The sequence below is a fragment of the Oryctolagus cuniculus genome, chromosome 3, assembly GCF_051225735.1.
Source record: "Oryctolagus cuniculus isolate XC-2025 breed Fujian yellow rabbit chromosome 3, ASM5122573v1, whole genome shotgun sequence".
NCBI lineage: Eukaryota > Metazoa > Chordata > Mammalia > Lagomorpha > Leporidae > Oryctolagus > Oryctolagus cuniculus.
Genome location: NC_142869.1, coordinates 10,815,248 through 10,837,773, shown reverse-complemented (window position 1 = coordinate 10,837,773; position 22,526 = coordinate 10,815,248). Strand labels below are relative to the sequence as shown.

General features: G+C 38.0%; 1 protein-coding gene across 3 annotated transcripts in view; it reads right to left on the bottom strand.

The window, feature by feature from the left end:
- The window catches only part of SPHKAP (SPHK1 interactor, AKAP domain containing), a 185,953-nt gene that overhangs the window by 42,607 nt on the left and 120,820 nt on the right, over nt 1-22,526 (bottom strand). For all 3 annotated transcript variants that reach the window (XM_008259275.5, XM_008259274.5, XM_008259276.5), the window contains 3 exons: nt 9,779-9,838; nt 8,165-8,299; nt 1,112-1,367 (listed from right to left, as the gene is read on the bottom strand). In XM_008259275.5, coding sequence (XP_008257497.2) covers nt 1,112-1,367; nt 8,165-8,299; nt 9,779-9,838 — 451 coding nt within the window. The remainder of the gene's footprint in view (nt 1-1,111; nt 1,368-8,164; nt 8,300-9,778; nt 9,839-22,526) is intronic.

Here is a 22,526-nt window from a genome sequence, read left to right as displayed (position 1 = left end):
TTTCACAGGACAGCAACTTGGAAAATTGCATTGTAGAGTTTCCTGGTGGATACAGAGAAAGGGAGGAGGTTGTTTAGAGCAACCTCCATGGCGAAGCTTGTTGCAAAGGTTTGCTCTGGGGTTTGACTTGAACTGGGCCCAGATAGAGTGGTGACAGTACCACTGGATATGCCTTCCCCTCTGGTTAAGAGTGTGGAAAAGGTCCACAAACTCCTTCACTATTTCTACAAGGCCATAAGCAAAGTGGACGTTCTCTCCTCCCTTCAGAGAAAAGTATATCCTTCTTTGATGACCACTTCTTTCCACTGTGGTCTCACCCATAGAGCTCCTTTTTTACCTAGAATAGGGTAAATCTTCTGTGTATAAAGTTAAATGGAAATAGATCTTAGTAAAAAACAAGACTGGGAACAGGAGAAGGAAGAGGAGGAGGGGATGGGAGTGTCAGTGGAAGGGTGACTACAGTGGGAAGAATCACTATGTTCCTAAAGTTATATTTGCAAAATGCATACAAATAAATAATTAAAAAATTTAAAAATAGAGTGTAGAATGGAAATGATTGTTCATTGAATTCTACCCAGGAGTCAACAGAAAGTTGCGTAAATGTGTTGTGGGTACTTTCCTGGGGTACCTCCTTGTGTCCTCAAAACAATCTCTAGCTGCAGGCATGATGTCTTCTTGAATTACAAAAGAGAAAACTGGGACTCCGGACTCAGGATGATCTGGTATCTGGCTCTATCTCACAAACTCAAAGTGGCGTGCTGGGATTCAAACCCAGGCCAGTCCAACCTGGCTCCAACTAATCAATGGCTTTTATGGAAGTCTTGGGAAGCTAACTTTCCTCCCAGGGATAGCCTCCAACTCTTAGCAGGCAGGACAATTTCCCTTTGAAACACGCAGTTTTCTTGCCCCTCAGGCTTCTTCTGAAAGTCTGCATCAGCCACCCAGTAAGTGTGCTGAGCACATCTCTCCACCTGTGTCCTCTCGTCCTCCTTCCTGACTTCCTCAATGGTTCAATGAAATGTGGTCTGACACTTCTCAGAAACCTTTCCCAGACATTTGCATATGGTGACTAATACCAGGATGCAGATTTGTTTTAATGGGAAGTCCTCACCGTTCCTGTATTCTTCCACCTCGCTCTCCTCCTCCAAGTGCTCCGAGGCAGTGAGAAAGTCTTCCTCAATGGAGGACAGGGAACAGTTCGTGTCATCCTCCAGTTTCAAGATGTTTGTCTCCAAGTGGAGCTGCCGCTCCTGCACCAGTTCCAGACCAATCAAGAATTTGTTGATTTCAAAGATGATGCAGTTGGTGCTGTTGGGTCTGTTCCCTCTCGCACATTGGACCAAGCAGATATCTGATAGCCAAGGGCACTAAAAATGTAGAGAAAAGATGGCACTTGTTAAAAAGGGGAAACAAAAGACTATGGCCTCTGCCCTTTCTCTTTCCACCAACCCTTGCTGTTAAAAGGAGTGAGGACCTTAAAATATTTGAAATTTTCTGAGTTGAACTCAAGTGATGTTTGGGAGTACAGGGTATCTAAGAGAAAGTTTGATTGAGGAGAATAAACCAGCTGTATCACATATTTTAGTTTCCCCTGATCAAGGCAAAAATTGAAATGAGAAAACTTAAACTGGCAAGGAGGATTTCACTCAAGGCTGTTGAAATAGTGTGGTGGTGGGGGGAGTCCTTACTGAGCTGGACCACAACTGTGCTGAAACAAAAGGCAATAGGATTTTTAAGAGCTGTGGTGAGAGAGAGATCTTAGTTTGCTAACTGACTTTACTCAAAGAAAAAGTAAAATTTCTTGTGTCTTCATGGCAGGAGGCAGTTTTACAAACAACTTTAGAACAAGGAGACCACAGAAGTTAGGCTACCATTCTGTCTTAGAGATGGGGAAAGTAGGGGCATGCTTTCCTTGATGATTGCACTTTAAGAAGGTGCTTCCAGATCCTGGAGAAAGGTATTCCTGGTTGTAAAACCAGCCAGTTGCCCTTTAAAAAGATTTACATCTTAAAGGAGCAGAGAGAGAACGTTCAATTAAATGTTTGCTAGAATAGGTGCTCTACGATCCAACATGGGAAGTGAGATACACAGCAGACTCATAGAATGGCAGATGTCCTAAACAGCACTCTGGCCTCAGAATCAGCCCTAAAGGCATTCGGATCCGGCTGAAAAGCCCATGAGAGTATTTCAGGCATGGAAAGCCAAGACACACTGTCCAAAAAAAAAAAAAAAAAAAAAAAAAAAAAAAAAAAAAAAAAGGACCTAAATGAAAGATCTCTGTGAGTGAGATCCCAGTGGAAAGAACAGGTCATCAAAGAAGGGAGTACCTTTCTCTGAAGGGAGGAGAGAACTTCCACTTTGACTATGACCTTGTCTAAATAAGATAAGAGTCGGAGAACTCAAAAGTCTTCCATAGCTTTGGAAACTCATGACTGGAGCATAGGGAGATTTCTGATGCCATAAACAAGAGTGTCAATTTGTAATGTCAACAACAGGAGTCACTGTGCCCTTACTCCTCATGTAGGATCTCTGTCCTTAATGTGCTACATTGAGATTTAATTCTATAACGAGTACTCAAACAGTATTTTTCATTTGTGTTTCTATGCGGGTGCAAACTGTTGAAATCTTTACTTAATGTATACTAAACTGATCTTCTGTATATATAGAAAATTGAAAATGAATTGTGATATGAATGGAAGGGGAGAGAGAGCGAGAAAGGGGAGGGTTGCGGGTGGGAGGGAAGTCATCGGGGGGTGGGGGGAAGACATTGTAGTCCATAAGCTGTACTTTGGAAATCTATATTCATTAAATAAAAGTTAAAAAAAAAAGAACAGGCGCTCTAAGAACAGGGAGGTCAGGTTCAGTGTCAGGAAGAAGCCTCTCTAAATTGTGGTTGAGCGGAGGGGAATGTTAAGGCTGCCTTGGCCGCCACTTTTCTTGATAAAACTGTCTCAGACCAGTATCTTTTCTGACTTGATGATATCCAGTCAACCCCCTTCCAGTATTTCAGGTGTTTCTTAAATTGTCTATCGACTACAATGGATTTTATAATTGCTCATCTGAGGAGCAACCAACATCATATTTAAAGAAATCCAGTATAGTTAAACTAACTGTCTCCAAAAGTATGAGAAGAGCAATGATTAGCAGACCCAAATTACTGTATGGTGACCCACTTACAACTGTTAATTCTACTCAGTTTCCCACTATGTATTTTCAGTATTCCCAGTATTCTTCATTAGATTAGCAGTAAAAATGTTTCAATTCCTCCTGAACAATCCCTAGTAAGTCACAAAGATATTGTGTTCCAGAAATTCCATTTTTGTAAAAGGAATAGTATGCTTGCAGATTTTTTAAGAGAAGTTTTGCTGAATGGATTCAAGAATTAATGGGCAAGAAAGGCGTAGACACATTTTTCACAAGGTGGAGTTCAAAAGGTTGGGAAAACACATTTTCTGTTTCAATATTTAGCTATAGAAAGGACAACATAACTCTTATGTAATTTTCTATTTTTGGAGTTCACTGGATTTAATACTAGTGAACTTGCACTTTGGAGTCCTTTAGTTGGAAGGTATGTGTTGAGTGGCAAATGTGCATAAATACAAACAAATACTCATATACACACAGACGTATTGTATTTCTCAAAGTAGCATATATTGTCTTTACACAAATAACACCATCTCTGCTTGAATATTAAAACTAGAGCAACTTGAGAAGAGATTATTATAAAATGAATAACTCAATCATTCTCAAGGGGTTCCATGATACTCAGGGGGCTCAGAAATATAATTTATCTGTGTGATTATGTGACTCAGTCTGTTTTCCCAGGGGGGTAGACCACAGCCTTGCTTTTCAGAGGGAGATGAGTGGCCCCAGAATCTCCTAGGAGTTGGTTAGAAATGCATAAGCTTAGGTCTCAACCAAGATCTGCTAAATCAGAATCCGCATTTCAGGAAATTTCATGCTGATTTATACAAAAAATTAACATTGGAGAAAACTAGGCTACTGCTGTTATTGAATTCATAAAGGGTCTGTGGTTCCCCAAGTACTGAGGAGATACGGCTATAGAACGACTCCAGCTCCTTGATTAGTTTTCACACTGACTTGAAGTTGACCAGATATTTTCATAGGGTCTATTTTATGCAAAGTATGGACATGGAAACATGAATCAACCATGACTCAAACAATTGCTTTGGGAGGTAGGGCACACTGTATTACTAATAAGTCAACTACAAATAAAAGTCAGTGTAATTAAACCACGAGAAGCTGTTGTATTTGTAGGCCAAATATTTGCATATTAGTCATTTAATGTCATTCAATTTAATATATGAAACATAAGGAAAATGTTTTAGGAGCCAGAAATGTTAACAAAATAATATGAACAACTAAGCTATATTTCCGGACAACATTAGAGAGAAGGTTTTGTTAAATGTACAATGTTACACAGCATAAAATTCTTAGAAAGGGAATATATTCTTGTGACAATCTTCTTGAAAGTAAATAACACCCTGAAGTCTTAGCTAAATGAAGGCCATAGGAGCCAGAAATGTTAACAAAATAATATGAACAACTAAGCTATATTTCCGGACAACATTAGAGAGAAGGTTTTGTTAAATGTACAGTGTTACACAGCATAAAATTCTTAGAAAGGGAATATATTCTTGTGACAATCTTCTTGAAAGTAAATAACACCCTGAAGTCTTAGCTAAATGAAGGCCAAACAATATAATCTCTAAGACATGGATAGCTATATGTGTTTTTGTGATAGTGCATTGGGTATTTTGCATGTCTTACTACCCCCAATGCAAACAATGCCCTATGAGGTTGGTAGTGCATTTATGTTTTTCATAGAAACAGAAGCATAGAAAGGCTGACCAGTCCTTTCAAGGTCACACAAGTATGGAGTGGAAGAAGCAGCATTGCAATTCAGGTTTGCTGGACTCCACTGCCTGTTTTCTTGCCAATGCTCCCTGGTCTCCTCATCCAAACAACCAAAATCCAGCATCCACAGAAGACCTATGTGGTTCAGAAAAGATGGACTGCCCCACCAGGGCCTCCTCAAACTCTTTCCATGTCTTCATCTCAAAATAATAACAGCCACAGGAGCAGATCGTCTTGCTATGCCTACAAGCATCTGAGACAAACTTTCTGTAGTAAAACACCTGTTTTTTGTGCATTTTCAACTTATTAATTTGCTTTCTTATTGACTGTTGTAAAGGTTTTGTTTAAGGTTTGTGTTTTTCTGAAGGTTTTTTAAAGTCCATCTCAAGGCTCTACTATGGGTGGTTTGAGGAAAGAAAAGGTAAACATACTACCTTCTCACCCGTTGCTCATTGATGTACTTTCATTGGTGTCATCAGACATGTTTGCATGGATGGCTGCATATGTGTTTACACAAATTTAGTAATATCCACAGGAAATAAGATCTAAGAGACTTAGTTCCATGAGAGCAAAGTGTCTGACTTGAGCACCAGTAAATGCCCAGCACCTAGACAACTGCTTAGCGCTTAGTAGGTACACAACTAACATTTGTTAAATGAATGAACACTTGAATAAATGAGGCATGTTGTAGTTTCTTAAATATCACCAACTGTAATACTTAATAAATACAGCAATATGAAAAAGTAATGGAATAATTTTCTGTGGTAAAAAAACACATGAAGAAACAAGGAGAACATTGCTCAAAAATAGCAAAATTCTCAGGAATTAGCAAAAATGAACTCCCCACAATACCCTTGCACCGTACTGCACTTTTCCTGCTGTCCAGAGGGAGCCAAGCCAGTTGGTAATTGCGTACTGTTGGCTTTCTTAGTTCTTCTCCCTGATATCTTGTCTTGTTTTAGGTAATATTTTCTTTCCACTTCATTTCACTTCAAATTTTTTGATATGGAAAGAAAACATTTTGGATTTAAGTAGTCCTTTGTACTTTCCAAAGTGTTTTCATATTAGTTTGTTAACTTACTATCAGTAACCTCTGCAAATGAAGAAAGGTGTTTCTCATAATCTCCACTTTGTGGAACAGGAAATTAAAGTAAGGAAAAGTGCGGTGATATGTTATGTGGTCCACTGAAAATTTTGACAATAAAAAACTGCCTTGGGTACTGTACCTTCAGCCATCAAAAGTGCCAAGTGACTTGTTTCTTTCCTCATGGGGTCTACTGGGAACATTAGCTATGCACTTGGGACTGGTTCAGGCCTCCCTGATTAATCCAGTGATGCTTGTAAATATTGTTAATATGACAAAGAAATTGGGAAGAAAGCCTTCATTCTGCTATATTTCAAAGACAATGTGCAATTTGTTAAAAAAGAACTAATTAGGATTCATGTAAAACTTATGGGACACAAACTTTGTTGGTACTTACAAAGTCAGGGACAAATGTTTATCTAGAAATAAAGTCTTATTGTTAACTGATTTATCACATTGTTTTAAAAACTATTTTTGAAAATCTTCCAATTTGGACATTACACATTTCTTCAAATAAGAATTTTTCAGAAGAAAATATAGTTTCAATTGCATTTTGGGGGGAAATGTTGATTTATCTAAAATGTTTATCCTACTTCCTTTTCTGTAATAAAAACCTCAAGTCTGTTTAACCAAAGTGCTGTTTATCCATTTTATTTCATTTCATACAGTAATCTTGTAAATTAGAAATCATTATTATTCTTATGTCATAGATAGGCAACCAAGGCTCAGAAAGATCTGTATCCTCTGGCTTCGAATCCAAAATGATATCTATTCAGTTATGTTGCTTCCCTAGCTAGCATGACTCCATTGACTGTAAACAGTGAAATTCTTGCCATATCAATAAAAAACTGCCACACCTATGTGCAGATACATACTCATGCCAAGGGCAAAGGAACATTACTTGTCCTCTGCCTTGATGTAGTGGGAAAGGGCAAAGGTTTTGGCTTCTGGGAGAGCTAGTTTTCTACTTGGCTGCTCCATCTGGAGCTGTAGTGATGGGTCTCACCCTATTTTGTTGTAGTGATGGGTCTCACCCTAGATGAGACACAAACCTTTTACATTGGGAGGAAGGAACTCAATGTCAAGTGTAGCGCAGTAGAGAAAATGCAGGCCTGGTGCAGAGCACTCTTACAACCCTGATTTCAATATTATTCTGGTAACTATGATTTCATGTAATATTGAGGCATTTAGAACCATTATCTGTGGAGGGTGTTTTACCAAGAAACCTAAAGTTCTCACTAAGGAAAAGCAGTAAACTAATGTCTCCATTAATAAATTGCAGTCATCTATATGTAAATTTTCTTGAGGGAACTAGAGTAGAGTGAGAAACAGAAAATGACTTCTGTGTGATCTGAAGGATTGAAAGATGGATCAAAGCAAAAATTAAAACTTGACAGTAACACTAAAACACAAAGAGCAGCTACTGGAAACAAAATACTTACATTTTAATCTGAAATTATGCAAAATATCATTATCACATACATGCCTTTTGCATATTTTTCTTGTGACATAAACAAATTTACTTATATTTCTACAAATAAATAGAATTATAATGATTTATATAATAGCAATGAATATGAATGCATTAAAAGACAATAGTAGTATTTTATTTTCTACTTTATTTTTAATGGCATTCCTTTTTTTTTTTCTGGGGGTTTTATTCTTTGGACTCAGAAGACCCGCTTTGAATCATTGGGACAGCTGTTGGGTATTTACTCGCTTGGTTACTTTAGTATCTTCTGAGAAATGAATTCAGAAAGGTACTATTATGGGATGCTGGGATCAGATGGTATGAATATGAGTTTTGGAATATTCCTAAAAGAGAAGGTATTTCTGTTTTTGATGATCCCACATATTTGTGAAAAAAAAAAACCAAGCTAAATAAAACATGTTTCAATCGTCTGTTCTAGTTCAAGTGCAGTTTCATAGTATCATGAATTTGGAAAGATAATAAAGATACTAGTTGGTGCAACAGAAGCTTTGTCAAAGTGTGAGTGCTAACATTCAGGAAAATTATTCTTGAATGCAAATAATTGTTAATTCAGGAAAATTATTCTTGAATGCAAATAAGTGTTAATTCTTATGCTAGAGAAATTTATGTGTAATATCTGTTTTGAGTTCATATCGATCTATAATGAGCTAACTATAGATAACTTTTTAAATTGATAAGTGAATGACTTATCAAGAACTTGTATTTCTTACCTGTGAAACTTCAAAATCTGCCTGGAGATTTCCAGATGCTAATCCACTTAGCAGGACAATTTCATTTTCTTTTGGCTGTTGGACATTCATAGAGTTGATAAGTTTTGGAAGATCTGGTGAAACATTGACCAATTTCTGTAAAACCAAAATCTTTATTAGTTCAGGTGTTTTGTTTTTGTTTGCAAAATACTATCCCAAAATCATTTTGCTTGCAAAAACTATTAACTCCTATATTGGATAATACTACATATTGCTTAATCTACTAAATTCACTACTAGAATAAATTTTTTAAAATGAAAGCCTAAGAGTTTATATTGGGTTGTAAAATTCATGCTTTGAAACTTCTCATAAGATTTCCAAAGTAAATATTTAAAATTATTAATATTTCATGGATATAAACAGCAGTTTGGAAAAAAATTCTGCCTTAAGATCTTGAACAAGAGCATTGTTTTCTATTAATCTTCTGTTTTACTTTAATGTAAATAATAATAGTAATAAAATGCTTACTAACACTGATTACTCCACCTACAAAGTACCATCCTAAAGACTGTACGTATGCTACATCTCACTGCCATCATTACTTTCATGTTGCAGCTTGAGGCCCAAAACTGATCACTAACTAGCATAAATCAGTGCCAGGGTTTTTGCCCTTGGGGACAGAGAAAAATGTCTCAAATCAGTTACATGAATTCATCAGATATACAGTTCTTGAGATGCCAAGTTGCTTTCATCCTCCCTGTTCTCTCTTTGATGAATGTTGCACTGTAATCCCACCAAATGAAATTGTATGCAGAATTTCTTTAGCAAAACTCTCCAGTACTACACAGGCAATGATATTTGGTGGAATTTTGTCATAGAGGATCTGTATGAGCAATTATGAAGCTTTGGGTAATGATAGTGCCGATAAAAAGAAACATTATAAGAATAACTGAGTGATTGTGAGTATTGACTACGGACCACGTACTGAGTTGCTATGTCTACCATTCTGTGATAATTAAGCTGAAAAGATTGTTCAGTGGTAGATGAAATGACAATGTCAAACCCCTGTCAGCTTTGGACATGGAATGGTAGTATTTTCACACCAGGTAATGCTTGTACCCAAAGTCATGGAGAAATTCAAGTCCTTGCATGCTGTCAAGGATTTATATCAGGGTCTCCACAACCTAGGAGAGTTTGACCTAGCTGTCTGTTAGAAGGTGAAAACGTTCACAAGCCAAATGAGTGCAAGACAAGGATGCAAAAGTTAGAGATAACAGGATAACATGAGCAGCAGGAAGGGGCAGCCATGAGTGACAGAGACAAGGACTGGCTGCTGTCAAGGATATTTTAAAAGACCTTGGAGAAGTCATCTCATGGAAGGTGTCAGGGAGTGAAGGAAGAGGTGGACACAAAATTTCACTCTAAAGTGCTGCTGGACAAGAGGAAACATCTGCTTGAACAGTTCTGTCCTCAAGGGAAAGTAAACTTTCAAAGACAAAGGCAAACTGCATGAGAAGGTGGCTGGGAAAACCGCAGGGCAGTACTTGTCTCCTACCAAATGAGAATCAGTGAGTGGAGAAGTCATGTTGGGAGCCCTCCTCACGGGCTCCCTTGAGGTCAAGGTCCGAGTGTTACCTGCTGCAGGTGCTCTGTGCTGCATTCATCCTTGTTCACATCCAGGTTCACAAAACAGACCTGGGAAAGGGCAAAAACAGTCAATTAAGAGCAAAAACTGTCAGTCCTTATAGAAGAAGGCAAATGATTAGAGTCCTGTGTATTCTACAGAGCTTGGCTTAGAAACAGTGTTTTCACCTTTGGGCCCTGGCATCGATTTCCAGCCCTTCTGGTCACAGCAAATGTCCTCTTCCCTTCAGGGTCCAATAACAAAACATGTTTGCCTGTGCTAGAGTCCATGTAACCGTCACAAGAAAACCTTCAAGCTTATAAGGTGTTAATGAATCTCCTTAGACAGGGAAAAGGACTTGCAATGTGCTAAGCCACTGTTTATAATCCTAGTGAATACTCCTCTCCCTTTCTCTCTTCTCACTCTCCTTCCTTTCTCCACACTCCTAAAACTGCTCGATAAATGAATTTCTCTGCCTCAGTGTCTTATTCCATTTTATCTTATTCAATCTTGTATGGAATGTTTCTTTGTTAGTCATCTTAGATAACAAAACAAGTAGTCTGAAAACAATAGTGATGATATTAAATAATAATTTTAAACAGCAATAAAATAAGTGTTATAATGGCAATCCTAAACATAGCACTTAGAGAGAAAGCTACTATGGGCTTTCAGAAGGGGTTGGGGAAAAGCAAACTTAAGGAATTATGTCAAGGAGATGAGATAAGTTTTCAGAAGATAAAAAGAGTTTTATTGGGAAGGGGATGGGGATGGTGTCAGAGCATGAGTAATTCTTGGAGGTGAGAAATTGCAACACATTGTCAAGAAACAGAGGAACAAATTCTGATTGTGGCTGAGGTCTGGAGGAAGCAGAGCTTTAGAAATAAAGCCTAAAAGGGTTCATGTTAAAAGAGATAAGGTGAGTTAGGTTTCATAATATTCTACTAAAATTCAACCAGAAGCTTTTATTTGTACAGAGTGGTCATCTGTATGAGTGGTCATCTGGCCATTTACTTAGCTGTTTGGACTTATTAGATGCCTACACACCTATGGAGGCTTCTGGTTTCAGGGAATAGTTTCAGGTCAGTGTTTCTGAGAGTCCATCTTTTTCTTTTTTGAGGATAAAATATATGATTGAGAAATTGGGGGAAGTCCTTCAAAATAAAAAGAGTTTATACATTGCCAAAATGTAAAGAGCACTACTGTTTTGCTCTGAATAATTGAAGATTTTCACAATTTTCATGGCTCACGAGGTGTTTGCCATACAACCCTAGGATATAGTATTGCTGGCTAAGAATAACTTGATGGATATTATGGACAGAGAAGGACATGAAACATTGCCTGCACTCTCATTCAGAGATTATTTTCCCTAAGGTGAGTAGGAAGGGCAAACAGGGAGGAATTAGGCTTGAGTCCTTTTTCAGACAGTTTTAATGGAAGCAAAACTTGGAGCTGGAGTCCAGAAGGGGTTCATGACCTAGAGCAGCTTGAGAATATTCACGTAATAATTGAAACTCCGTCCTTGGGAAGCTGATTCAATATCCATTAGTATGCAGGGACTTTTAATAACACACAGCTGGGCTCCAGTTATTGAACTGATTAGATGATGTTCTATTCACCTTAAGGGAAGGCCCATTACCTTGCCCTGGGCATCACGAAGCAATTATGATCTAGCAGAGTGGCAGAGGGTGAAGCAGAGTCCAGATGCCCCAGGAAGGCATCTGTAATAACACTTTATCTGTCCTCCAATATTGTCTTTGGAGTTCTGAGAGCAAACCCTCTTTTCTTTCATTCTGAGATGCAGTATGAAATTCTGTGTACATCTGGAGGAAATCTCTCACAAATGTTAGCTTGGCCAAGACAGGAATAACAAAAAAAGACACAAACCAATCATTTGCTTACACCTGACACAAATATTTTCTATATCTTGGTGGTAGAGCATCATACAGATCATTTAAGGGCCTAGTGTACAATATAATTTTGGGATAACTTCTTTAAGAAAAGTAAAAACAAAATTAAAAATTCAAATTAGATACGAAAGTGAATATTTGTGAGGAAAAAAAGAGATTACAAAAAAACTCAAGTTTTTAAAGGTTGATGAAACATGAAATTTCCAATCATGAATATTTCAGAAAAAAATAGTTTGATTAATTAACTACCTAACAAACCTCCATATAACTTTTATTCTTCAAATTTGGCTGCATATTGTTTGATAAGCTCTTAATATGACAGTAATTTTATAATATCATTTTCTCTAGGGAAAACAGAAAGATAATTCTCTCTTTTTAAACTAAAGATTAACTTTTTCAGCTTGACATATATTTATTAATATCTTAATATTTTTCATTTCAGTGTCAAATTTAGTGGAAAACTACTATGTAAATTCTTTCATATGAGTTATTATAGGCATAATCACTGTTAGTAGTAGTATTATAATTTTGTAGTCTACAAATGTAAGAATTTGGATGAGTCTCATTTGTATATTCTCATGAAAGAAGAAAAAAACAGTCATGTAGGAGTAATGGGCTCTTATGTTCCACACCACAGAGGGATGGCTCTGCTTACGATAATGTACAATATTCTGTATAAGGAAACATGAAAGGACCTTGTAGGCTTGAACAACAAAGAAAAGAATTGTAAATTGCTTGATTTGATCAGTTTATGTTGAAAGTATGAGTTGAAATATTGCACAGTATCCGTGGAGTATACAAGTATTATATTAATTTAAAAATTTAAAAAATAAATAAATTATTTTTGAAATCAGGAAATAGTATTAATTATAACAAAAAGATATGGTGTAATTATGATTTTTGATTCTGTAGCATAAAATAAATTTTTACCGTGACAGGAATTCAGGTTTACTAGGTGTCAATGAGAACCCTACCTTGTATTGAGATTTTACATGTCTGATGGCTGTTAACATTGTTTCCTGTCCATTACCTGTGTGTTTTTGGTATTAGAAACTGTAGGACATGATTAATGAGGGTTTTTTTTTTTTTTTTTGACAGTGAGAGAGAGAGACAAAGAGAAAGGTCTTCCTTTTCCGTTGGTTCACCCCTCAATGGCTGCTGCAGACAGCACGCTGTGGCCGGTGCACCACGCTGATCTGAAGTCAGGAGCCAGGTGCTTCTCCTGGTCTCCCATGGGGTGCAGGGCCCAAGCACTTGGGCCATCCTCCACTACACTCCCTGGCCACAGCAGAGAGCTGGACAGGAAGAGTAGCGACCGGGACAGAATCTGGTGCCCCAACTGGGACTAGAACCGGGTGTGCCGGCGCTGCAGGTGGAGGATTAGCCTATTGAGCTGCGGTGCCGGCCATGATTACTGAGTTTTGGGAGCTCTGTCCTGACACTTTTCTGTCACTATGTCTAGTTAAGTTGCCACTTTTCATGGTAGACTATTTCTGGAAAGTATTCATATTTGTTACAGCTGGCAATCACATCACTTATCTGCACAGAAAGATTTGAAGCCACATAAATACATCTTATAAAAACACAATTCCACTCAGTTTCCTTTAAGCCAGGTCCTACAAATGCCAGGGGTCACTCTTGGGGTCTTAACATGAGAGGAAACAGAATGCAATGGGAGTCTCAGTGGGAGACAAATGTGGTTGAATTCTATCTTACTTTTGAAAAATTTGCAAAAAAACTTAGCCATCTGAGCACATTCTGAAGATTCCCTTACCAAGGCCTGTTGCAGTGGAGGTTGTGCATCCAAAAGTCCTAAAATCAAAGCTTTGATAGGTTTACAGGTAATATTCTCTCTCTCTCTCTCTCTCTCTCTCTCTCTCTCCCTCTCTCTCTTTCTTTCTGCCTCTTAAATTAGTTAAATAAATCGATCATTCTTTTGGGAAAAAAAAAAGGACCAGCGTTGTGGCTTAGTGGGTAAAGAAGTTGCCACCTCTGATGCCATCCCATATGGGAGCTGGTTCTTGTCCCAGCAGCTCCACTTCTAATCAGCTCCCTGGTAATGACCTGGCAAAAGCAATGGAAGATGACCCAAGTGCTTGGGCCCCTGCCACTCATGTAAGGAGACCTGGAAGAAGATCCTCCTACTCCTGGCTTTGGCCTGGTCCAAAATTAGTCATTGCCACCATCTGAGGAATGAACCAGTGGATGCAACATCTCTCTCTCTCACCCTCTCCTTCTTTCTCCCTCTCTCTCCATGACTCTGACTTTCAGGTCAATGGGTGAATCTTAAAAAAAAATGAGAGAAGATAAGATAAGAAGGGTTGGGAATGGTGGTTCTGGGCCCAGGGATTTTGGTGCGGGGATGAAAAGTTCTGTATATCTGAGGTGTATGGTCTGGGAGATGGGTGCTAAGAAAACAGTATACGTCGCTGTTCTTGCTCGCAGTGAACTCTGATGCTCCGGAGGCAGGACTCACCCCTAAAATGACAAAAGTTATTATGAAACATGGCAAACGTGACCAGCTGTGTGTGTGGAGAAGGCCTTTGGGTGAACTGGATCAATCACAAATGGCATTTCAAGGAAGCCTGATCACCTTGGTAGTCGGGCAACACAGGAGTCAAGCAGCAGATCCGTGAGTCAATGGGCTGGAAACCAGGCTTTTATAGCACCCCTCTTGTAAGAACTCAAGAGGTCACATTAGAACTAGAACTGCCTTCTAAAGGGTCTCTCTGTGACCCAAGGACCCTACACTAGGCACAAACTACTAAAGGTTCCACTACATCCCAAGGGTACCACCCTGGGGACCAAGGCTTTAGCACACCAGCTTTGGAGGACATCAGCATCCCAACTAATATGCAAACTACAGCACCAGGTCCTGTTCATCACTGTACTCTCAGTGCTTGACAAATTCTTATCAATAATAGATGTGAATGAATGAAGTGGAATCACTGTCTCAGATGATAAGTGGACAACAGAGGGACACTTGTCATAACTGCTTCCCTTATTATGTAATGGATGCAGGTATGCAAAAACTCCTTTCACTAAGAATAAAAAAGATTATGTAAAGTGGTCTACTGTGGATCCAACTATTAACTACTATTTAAAGTACTTTGGCTTCCTCCTCTCATGAGTAAGGATTTGCTAAAGTCAGCAAATAAAAACTAGTAAATGACAGAGTGTTGAGAGCTGTAATTGGTAATGAAGACACACAGAGGTGTTAACATTTTTCTTAGAACAGAAGCTCCTTTATTGTCCCATAAAATGCATTTCGTTTTCTGTCTGCACATGTCCTTGTTTAGACCATCTGCAAATGTACTCAGCCAAAGCAGATGGAAACATAACAGCATCCCAAGGGAGCACACATCTTCTTGCCCACCTGACAAAGTTCATTTTGTGGTTGCATTCTAACTGTGACACTAAAGAACCACCCTTTGTCATTATTAGGTTTTAAAACAAAACATTGTAGGAATAAATACCACTGGGAAAAGGATGACACTTTGTGATTTTGACTTTTAAATCATCTAATAGGATTTGATATCTAATAGGATATGATTCAAAGTTACTTATTATACTAGAATTTTAATTTCTATAGGTAATATGCTGTTTTCTCTAGTTGCTAATAAGAATTATTTAATCAAAATATCTCCATTCTTATTTCTTTTATTTCTAAATACCTTTGGAAAAATGACATTCTATGCAGGCATTTTGAAAAATAAAATTTTATTGTAAAATTTTATTAGTGATAAAATATTTTTGTGAAAGGCTAGTGAAATGAGATAAAATAAAATCATTGTAGAGTGTTATCCATGGAAACTTAGTTTTACTTCATACAAAGTAAGTCAGACAAAACCTGCACTTTTACATCAGATGGAAACAGGTTTCATTTTCCGCACTGATAATATAAAAAGAACTGATGATTGTCAGCATCGAGCCCACATGGCATGTGGACAGAATTATGTTCCCAAGTGTTAATTTTAGTCAACACTGTAGTCTCTAGTCAAGCGCAGTACTCAGGAAACGTCATGTTTGCATCCTCTAAAGTGCAAATTACTGGGCAGCAACAGGGTTTTTATCCTAGATGTGAGACCTTAGACCTCCACCACTGGGAATGTTTCATAACTCCTGAAGTCAGCTAAACTCTATTAAGGAAATCATTTTTACAGAGAGCTGGCTTAGAAAGTGCTAACAAAACACAATGGATGTCAAACTGTCTTAAATTCTAGGCTTTTGAATGTGAATAGGACCAAATAGATACTTAAGGTTTATCTTAGGAGAAAACCAATCCCTTCTTTGGGCAACTTCTAACAATGTGGCCATCTGGCTGTATGGAAATTGAAAGATCTCCTAACGTGATGGCTTCAGAATGCTGATCCACAAGGCTTTCAAAGAAACTGCCTCCTTTCTTCCCCCAACCAAAAGACTTCTGCTAGATTCAGAACCTGGACCAAAATTATCATCTAAAGAATATGGTATTTTCTCTAAATAAATCTCTAGACTGATGTCACTAACATGGCAATGTTTTTCATGAGAGTTGTTATACCACCATTGTGCTGTCAGACATTTTGGGGAACCTGCTTGGCCATTGGAGAAAAGTTTCATTTGTCTTCAGTTATTGTTTTAAAATAATTGTCGCAGTCACGCAAAATGAAATACAAGGTTCTATTCACATTAGAGACCATCAAATTTCTATGCTATTTAACAATTGTTAATATCCAAAACATCTTTGAAATGTAATTTGGAGATGGTTGTTCAAGCAGTTTGTCACAAAAAGACATGGTAAAAGGTATAGGATTTTCCAGAACATAAGAAATCATTTAACTAGCAATGCAATCAGTGATTCTTATTGCCAAATTAAAAATAAATGAAAAATAAGTAAATAAGAATCCAATTTGAGATCATTATTTTTACACAAAATTTAAGGTGTTTATTATCTTACATTTCTTTTGGAAAGAGTATATATTTACATGTAACATTTAACATGTATTTACCAGGTAAATAATGCATTACATTTAACCCGTCTTTCCATTTTATTTTTTTTAAAGATTTATTTATTTTTACTTGAAAGTCAGAGTTACACAGAGAGTGAAGGATAAGCAGAGATAGATAGAGAGAGAGAGAGAGAGGTCTTCCATCTGCTGGTTTACACCCCAATTGGCAGCAACGGCTGGAGCTGCTCTGATCCGGAGCCAGGAGCTTCCTCTGGGACTTCCCATCTTCTACTGCTTTCCCAGGCCATAACAGAGAGCTGGGTTGGAAGTGGAGCAGCTGGGACTTGAACCGGCGCCCATACAGGATGCCGGCCCTACTGGTGGCGGCTTTATCGGCTATGCCACAGTGCTGATCCCATCCATTTTAAAACCTGTTATGGAGAAGTGTTTCTTTCCTGCAAATAGGTTCTATGTGGTTATTTGGACCTTATGCAAAGTAGAGAGTCGGTAGACCAGAGTGTTTCTTTGCTTCACCAGCTTGAGAAGATGTGCCTCTGGGTTATATAAAAATAAAGTGGTAGTAAAAAATTACCATATTTTTGCAAAATAGTGTAAGATATTTAACTATATTTATTTACTCCTTCATTATTATTTAAAAATATATCAGCTTGTTGAGGTATAATTTACATACTATATGATATATATGTTTAATATGTATAATTTAATGGCTTTTAGTATATTCATTATTTCCAAAATAAACTGGATCCTTCAGCAGTTACAATCTATTTCTTCAACCAGATACCCTTCCCCTAGTCCTAGGCAATTACCACTCTAGTGTTTAGTCCTATAGATTTTCACATAGAATCTCTACATAATATTTTTAAAGATTATCCACATTATAGTGTGCATCAATAGTTATTTCATTTTATTTATTTATTTGGTTTAGTTCTTTAAAAATTTATTTATTTATTTTGAAACTCTGAGTTACAGAGAGAGGGAGAGACACAGAGTGAGGTCTTTCATCCTCTGGTTCACTCCCTATATGATGCAACCACTAGCACTGGGCCAGGCGAAACCAGGAGCCAGGAGCTTCTTCCTGGTCTCCCACATGGATGCAGGGCCCCAAGCATTTGGGTCACCTTCTGCTACTTTCCCAGGCACATCACCAGGGAGCTAGATCGAGCTGGGTTTGAACCGGCACCCATATGGGATGCCAGCATCACAGGTGGTGGTTTTACCTGCTACACCACAATGCTGGTCATAATAGTTCCTTTATTTTTATTGAATAATATTTGTTTAATGGAGTACTGCATTTTATTTCTCTGTTTGTCAGCATATAGGCATTTGGTTCGTTTCCAAGAAAATATTCCCTGTGTCTGAGGTTTTGGCAGTCACAGGATAACATGACTTTTAACTATAATTTTATCATGTCCCATTTCCTTGGTGATGAGAGCTTTCTCTTGCCACCTCTTCAGGCTGTGGGTCGTAAGTCCAGCTCCCCTGGGAATAGGGCTTAACTGGAAGTTCTACTTTATATGTCGAGTTGGAAAGAAAAAGAAGATGGTAGGCTTAGCTGTACCTTGCTTTAATTTCCTTTAGAGGGATTATGTAGACTGCTACTATGCAACATCTTTGATAAAATTTTGAGCTCTTGGCAGTCATGCCCTAAGATAGTATAGACGAAGAAAATTGCAGTGTTGATCAATGATCAAGTAGAGGAATCGTTATAGGCATCATGGATGATGATGAGGGACCTCCCATTCTGCAGCAGGCTTCTGTTGTTTTTTTTTTTTTTTTTTTCTCCGCCTTCTTCTTTGACTAAGCTTTTGATGAAGCAGGCATTAGAACCAGAGCAATCACACTATGTTTATTTAATAGGAATAACCTTTCTTAGGGTACATGGAGCTTCCATGTGCACGGGAGAGGTGTTAATCAGTACAGCATGTCTCTCAATAGGTGAACAAGACCTAAGCAGCTGGTAGGAGTGATGTTCTTTGCTGATCCTGAAGCATTCATGACTACAGCACAGCTTTCTTTCCTGTTAAGTTAAATATAATGTTTCTATGTATCTCAAAATCCTTTATCTTCAAACTGACTTAAAAGAAACAGGTTTGGGGGCTGGTGTTGTGGAGTAACGAGCTAAGAGGCCACCTGCGGCACTGGCATCCCATAAAGGTTCCTGTTATTGTTCTGGCTGATCCACTTCCAGTCCAGCACCCTGCGAATGCACCTGGGAAAGCAGCGGAGAATGACGCAAGTACTTGGGCTCCTGCACCCAAATCAGAGACCCAGAAGAAGTTCCTGGCTCCTGGCTTTGTCTTGGCCCAGCCCTGGGTGCTGTGGCCATTTGGAGAGTGAACCAGTGGATGGAAGACCCCTCACTCTCTCTTTGTTTCTCCCTCTCTCTGTAACACCACCTTTCAAATAAGTAAAATGATCTTTTTCTAAAAAAGGGAAGAAACAGGTCCTGATACTCTTTTTGATGCCTGTAGTTCAAAGCTGCATACCTTAGGAAAAGATGTACAGGGAGAGAGGGGCTGCCCCGGAATCACAGAAGCCAGGAATAACTGGGATTCCTAAAATCCTTTTTTGTGAACAACCCTTGTGATAATCCTGAGTAGAGGATTCATTTACAGTTCAGAACCCTACATTTCATCCCGTAACAGAAGAATAATCCCAGACACTGTTAACAACATAACCACATTGATCCTTTTGCCAACCCTCAGAAGTCACTCTCCTACGTGGTTGGACGTCCTCTCGCCTTTGAAGCACAGTAGTGCAAAGGAGACAGAGGCATGGATCTTGGCTATAGAGAAACTTGGCTTCAGATTCTGATTCTGTCCCCTACTACTTGTGTAGTACTGACAAGCCACATACAAATGGAGATAATAGAGACTGTCATCCTGGTGCAGCAGGTTATGCTGTACTTGCAATGCTAGCAAACTGTGTGAGTGCTGGTTGGAGTATTGCATGCTGCACGTGCTTCCTATTAATGTGCCCGTCAAAGTGGTAGAGGATGGCTCCTGGGCTTAGGCCCCTGCACCTATGTGGGAGACACGATGCAATTCTAGAATATTTGGCCTGGTCCAGCCCTGACTCATACAGCCATTTGGGGAGTGAACCAGCAGATGAAGATCTCTTTCTCTTTCTGTCTTTCCCTCTCTCTTTATCTCTGCAACTCTGCCTTTAACAAAAATAAATGAAAACCTTTTAAAAGTGGAGATTAAAAAATGGAGACAATAAAATATTTTCCTCAAAGAATTTTTGAGCAGATTAAATAAAATATAAAACAGAGAAGGTGTTATGTTTCCTTTCTTCTACCACGTGCATGTTTCTATACAGAGCAAATTGGATGACATTTTATTGATTTCTGAATTATAGTCTGTAAGAATAAACTAATCTGGCCAGTGCCGCGGCTCACTGGGCTAATCCTCCGCCTTGCGGCGCTGGCACACGGGGTTCTAGTCCCGGTTGGGGCGCCGGATTCTGTCCCGGTTGCCCCTCTTCCAGGCCAGCTCTCTGCTATGGCCAGAGAGTGCAGTGGAAGATGGCCCAAGTGCTTGGGCCCTGTACCCCATGGGAGACCAGGATAAGTACCTGGCTCCTGCCATTGGATCAGCGTGGTGCGCCGGCTGCAGTGCGCCAGCCACGGTGGCCATTGGAGGGTGAACCAACGGCAAAAGGAAGACCTTCCTCTCTGTCTCTCTCTCTCACTGTCCACTCTGCCTGTCAAAAAAAAAAAAAAAAAAGAGCAAACTAATCTAAAATTGTTGCTTTTCATTTTTTTATTCAATATGGTTGTTTCATAAGACTCAACCTAAATAACAGGAGATAGAGTATTTTTAAAGAACAGCTATTTCTTGAAATGTAAAACAAATAATATTTGTTTCCTTATGTGTACATTTTCTGCCACCCAAATGATGTTTACTTGTTGGTAAATATTTATTTCTATTTTTTTATTTCTAATTATGAAAACATTATTTATTGGCTAAAAACATTAAATTTTTTTCTAAATCTTTATTACTGATGTAAAAGTACAGAATGTTACCTGTTTTCCAGGGCTATGGAATATTTAATTGAGAAATACCTTCCTTCATGTTCTCAAAGGTAGTTATGCCTTAATTTGTCTAAACTCACACCAGTATAAGTGGCATAATTACTATCATGTATAGTAAAACCACTGATGATTGCAAGAGACATGAAATAGCTATGCAACCTACATGCATGAAAGTACAGAGAATTACAATTTAAAATGGAAATGTAGACTATTCGAAACATCAACCATGGCTAATCGTTATCGTTTATCAAGTCCTAAATATGAACAGTTCTGTTTGAGAGAGCTTGTAGACCTCTATTATTAGAGGTCTCATGTTCCTGCATCAGAATGAGTGACACCAACTTATTTTTATTTGCAAAAACCATAAATCAACTACCTGAAGCCAATGCATAATTTCAACTTTTCATCACAGCATATTAAAGGTTATATGAGTAAACTCATATTGGAAATCTTAAAAATATAAGATCTATTTTTCAATGATGTTGAAAAGCAATCCAGTCAATTGATGAAAACCTTCCTTGGGTACAATGAGCAAACACTTGACTGTGGTCTAAATGTACAAGTCATTAATTTTTGTAGAATTTCATGTTTTAACTTTTCAACTATGTTTTCAATTAAAGTTCATCTCTGACTTTTTCACCTTTAGAGTCATTAAATATAATACTTTTTAGCAGCTAACTTTTTTGTCCTCTTAAAGTCATAAACATCTGCACAGAGAAAATGTAAAAACGTAGAAACTCATGTTTATAGTCTTAGTGGATCAGTTATTTTGGGTAGATGAAAGGCAATTTAAACACTTAGGATCATTGGCAATAAGTGATAGCAAGCCTAATTTAAAAATGCAAATAACACCTAAATTATACATATAACTTTCAACTCAAATGTTTTTGACAACTACCAAATAATTCCAAGCTTTATCTCTTTAGTAAGTCTCAGATAAACACTCTGTGCACACATGTTCAATAATTAAGTGACACTGACATCCCATTGGACAGGCAAAATGTATTGAAAAACAATAATTGTACTACAATTACTAAATATATATCTTGGGTGATTTTTACACAGGGAAGTTGAATGGCAGTTACGGGGCTTAGTTCTCACACCTACCTTCTAAGGGAAGAAAGACACTTTTGTTTTTGAAGAGAGCACTCTAGACTGATTATCTATATTGACAAAAGGCATCAGAAAGTAGTCCTTGGTTTCATTTTCTTGGGTCTCAGATCACCACTCTCTTTGGTCCTTCTAAGCCAATACCCGAAGCTTTTCATTCAAGGCATGTATCTGAATTACTGTTCCTTTAGATTGGATTCACAAGGACCCTTTAGAGACTTGCTAATTTAAAATGGGTTCTAACAGACTGGCCAAGTGTTGAAAAGCAACTTGCTTTTTTCCAATCAATGGACATTAAATTCAAGCTTTTGAAAAATAATATTATGAGGTCTGGAGTCTTACATAATGAATAAATAGGTAGATAAAACAATTGAGAAAACACAGCAAATTGAAAAACACAAGGGATCATCTATTTAGGGAAAATCATAATAACCATTTTTTTTTGTATTTGTTTCCTTTGACAATGATTCTAAAATAGAACCTGGAGGACATTATGCTAAGTGAAATAAACCAGACACAGAAAGATACATATCGTACAGTTTCATTTATATGTGGAAACCAAAAATGTCAAACTTAGAAATAGAGGGCAACATGTTGGTTGTCAAGGGCTGAGGGGGATTGGGTGATAAGTAAAGTGGAAAGATGTTGCTCAAAGGGTATCAACCTTCAGTTGTAAGGGGAATAAATTCAAGTTGTTATTATTGCTAATAGTACCATGATTTTTACTTTAATTCTGACAAGACAGCATATTTTAGAA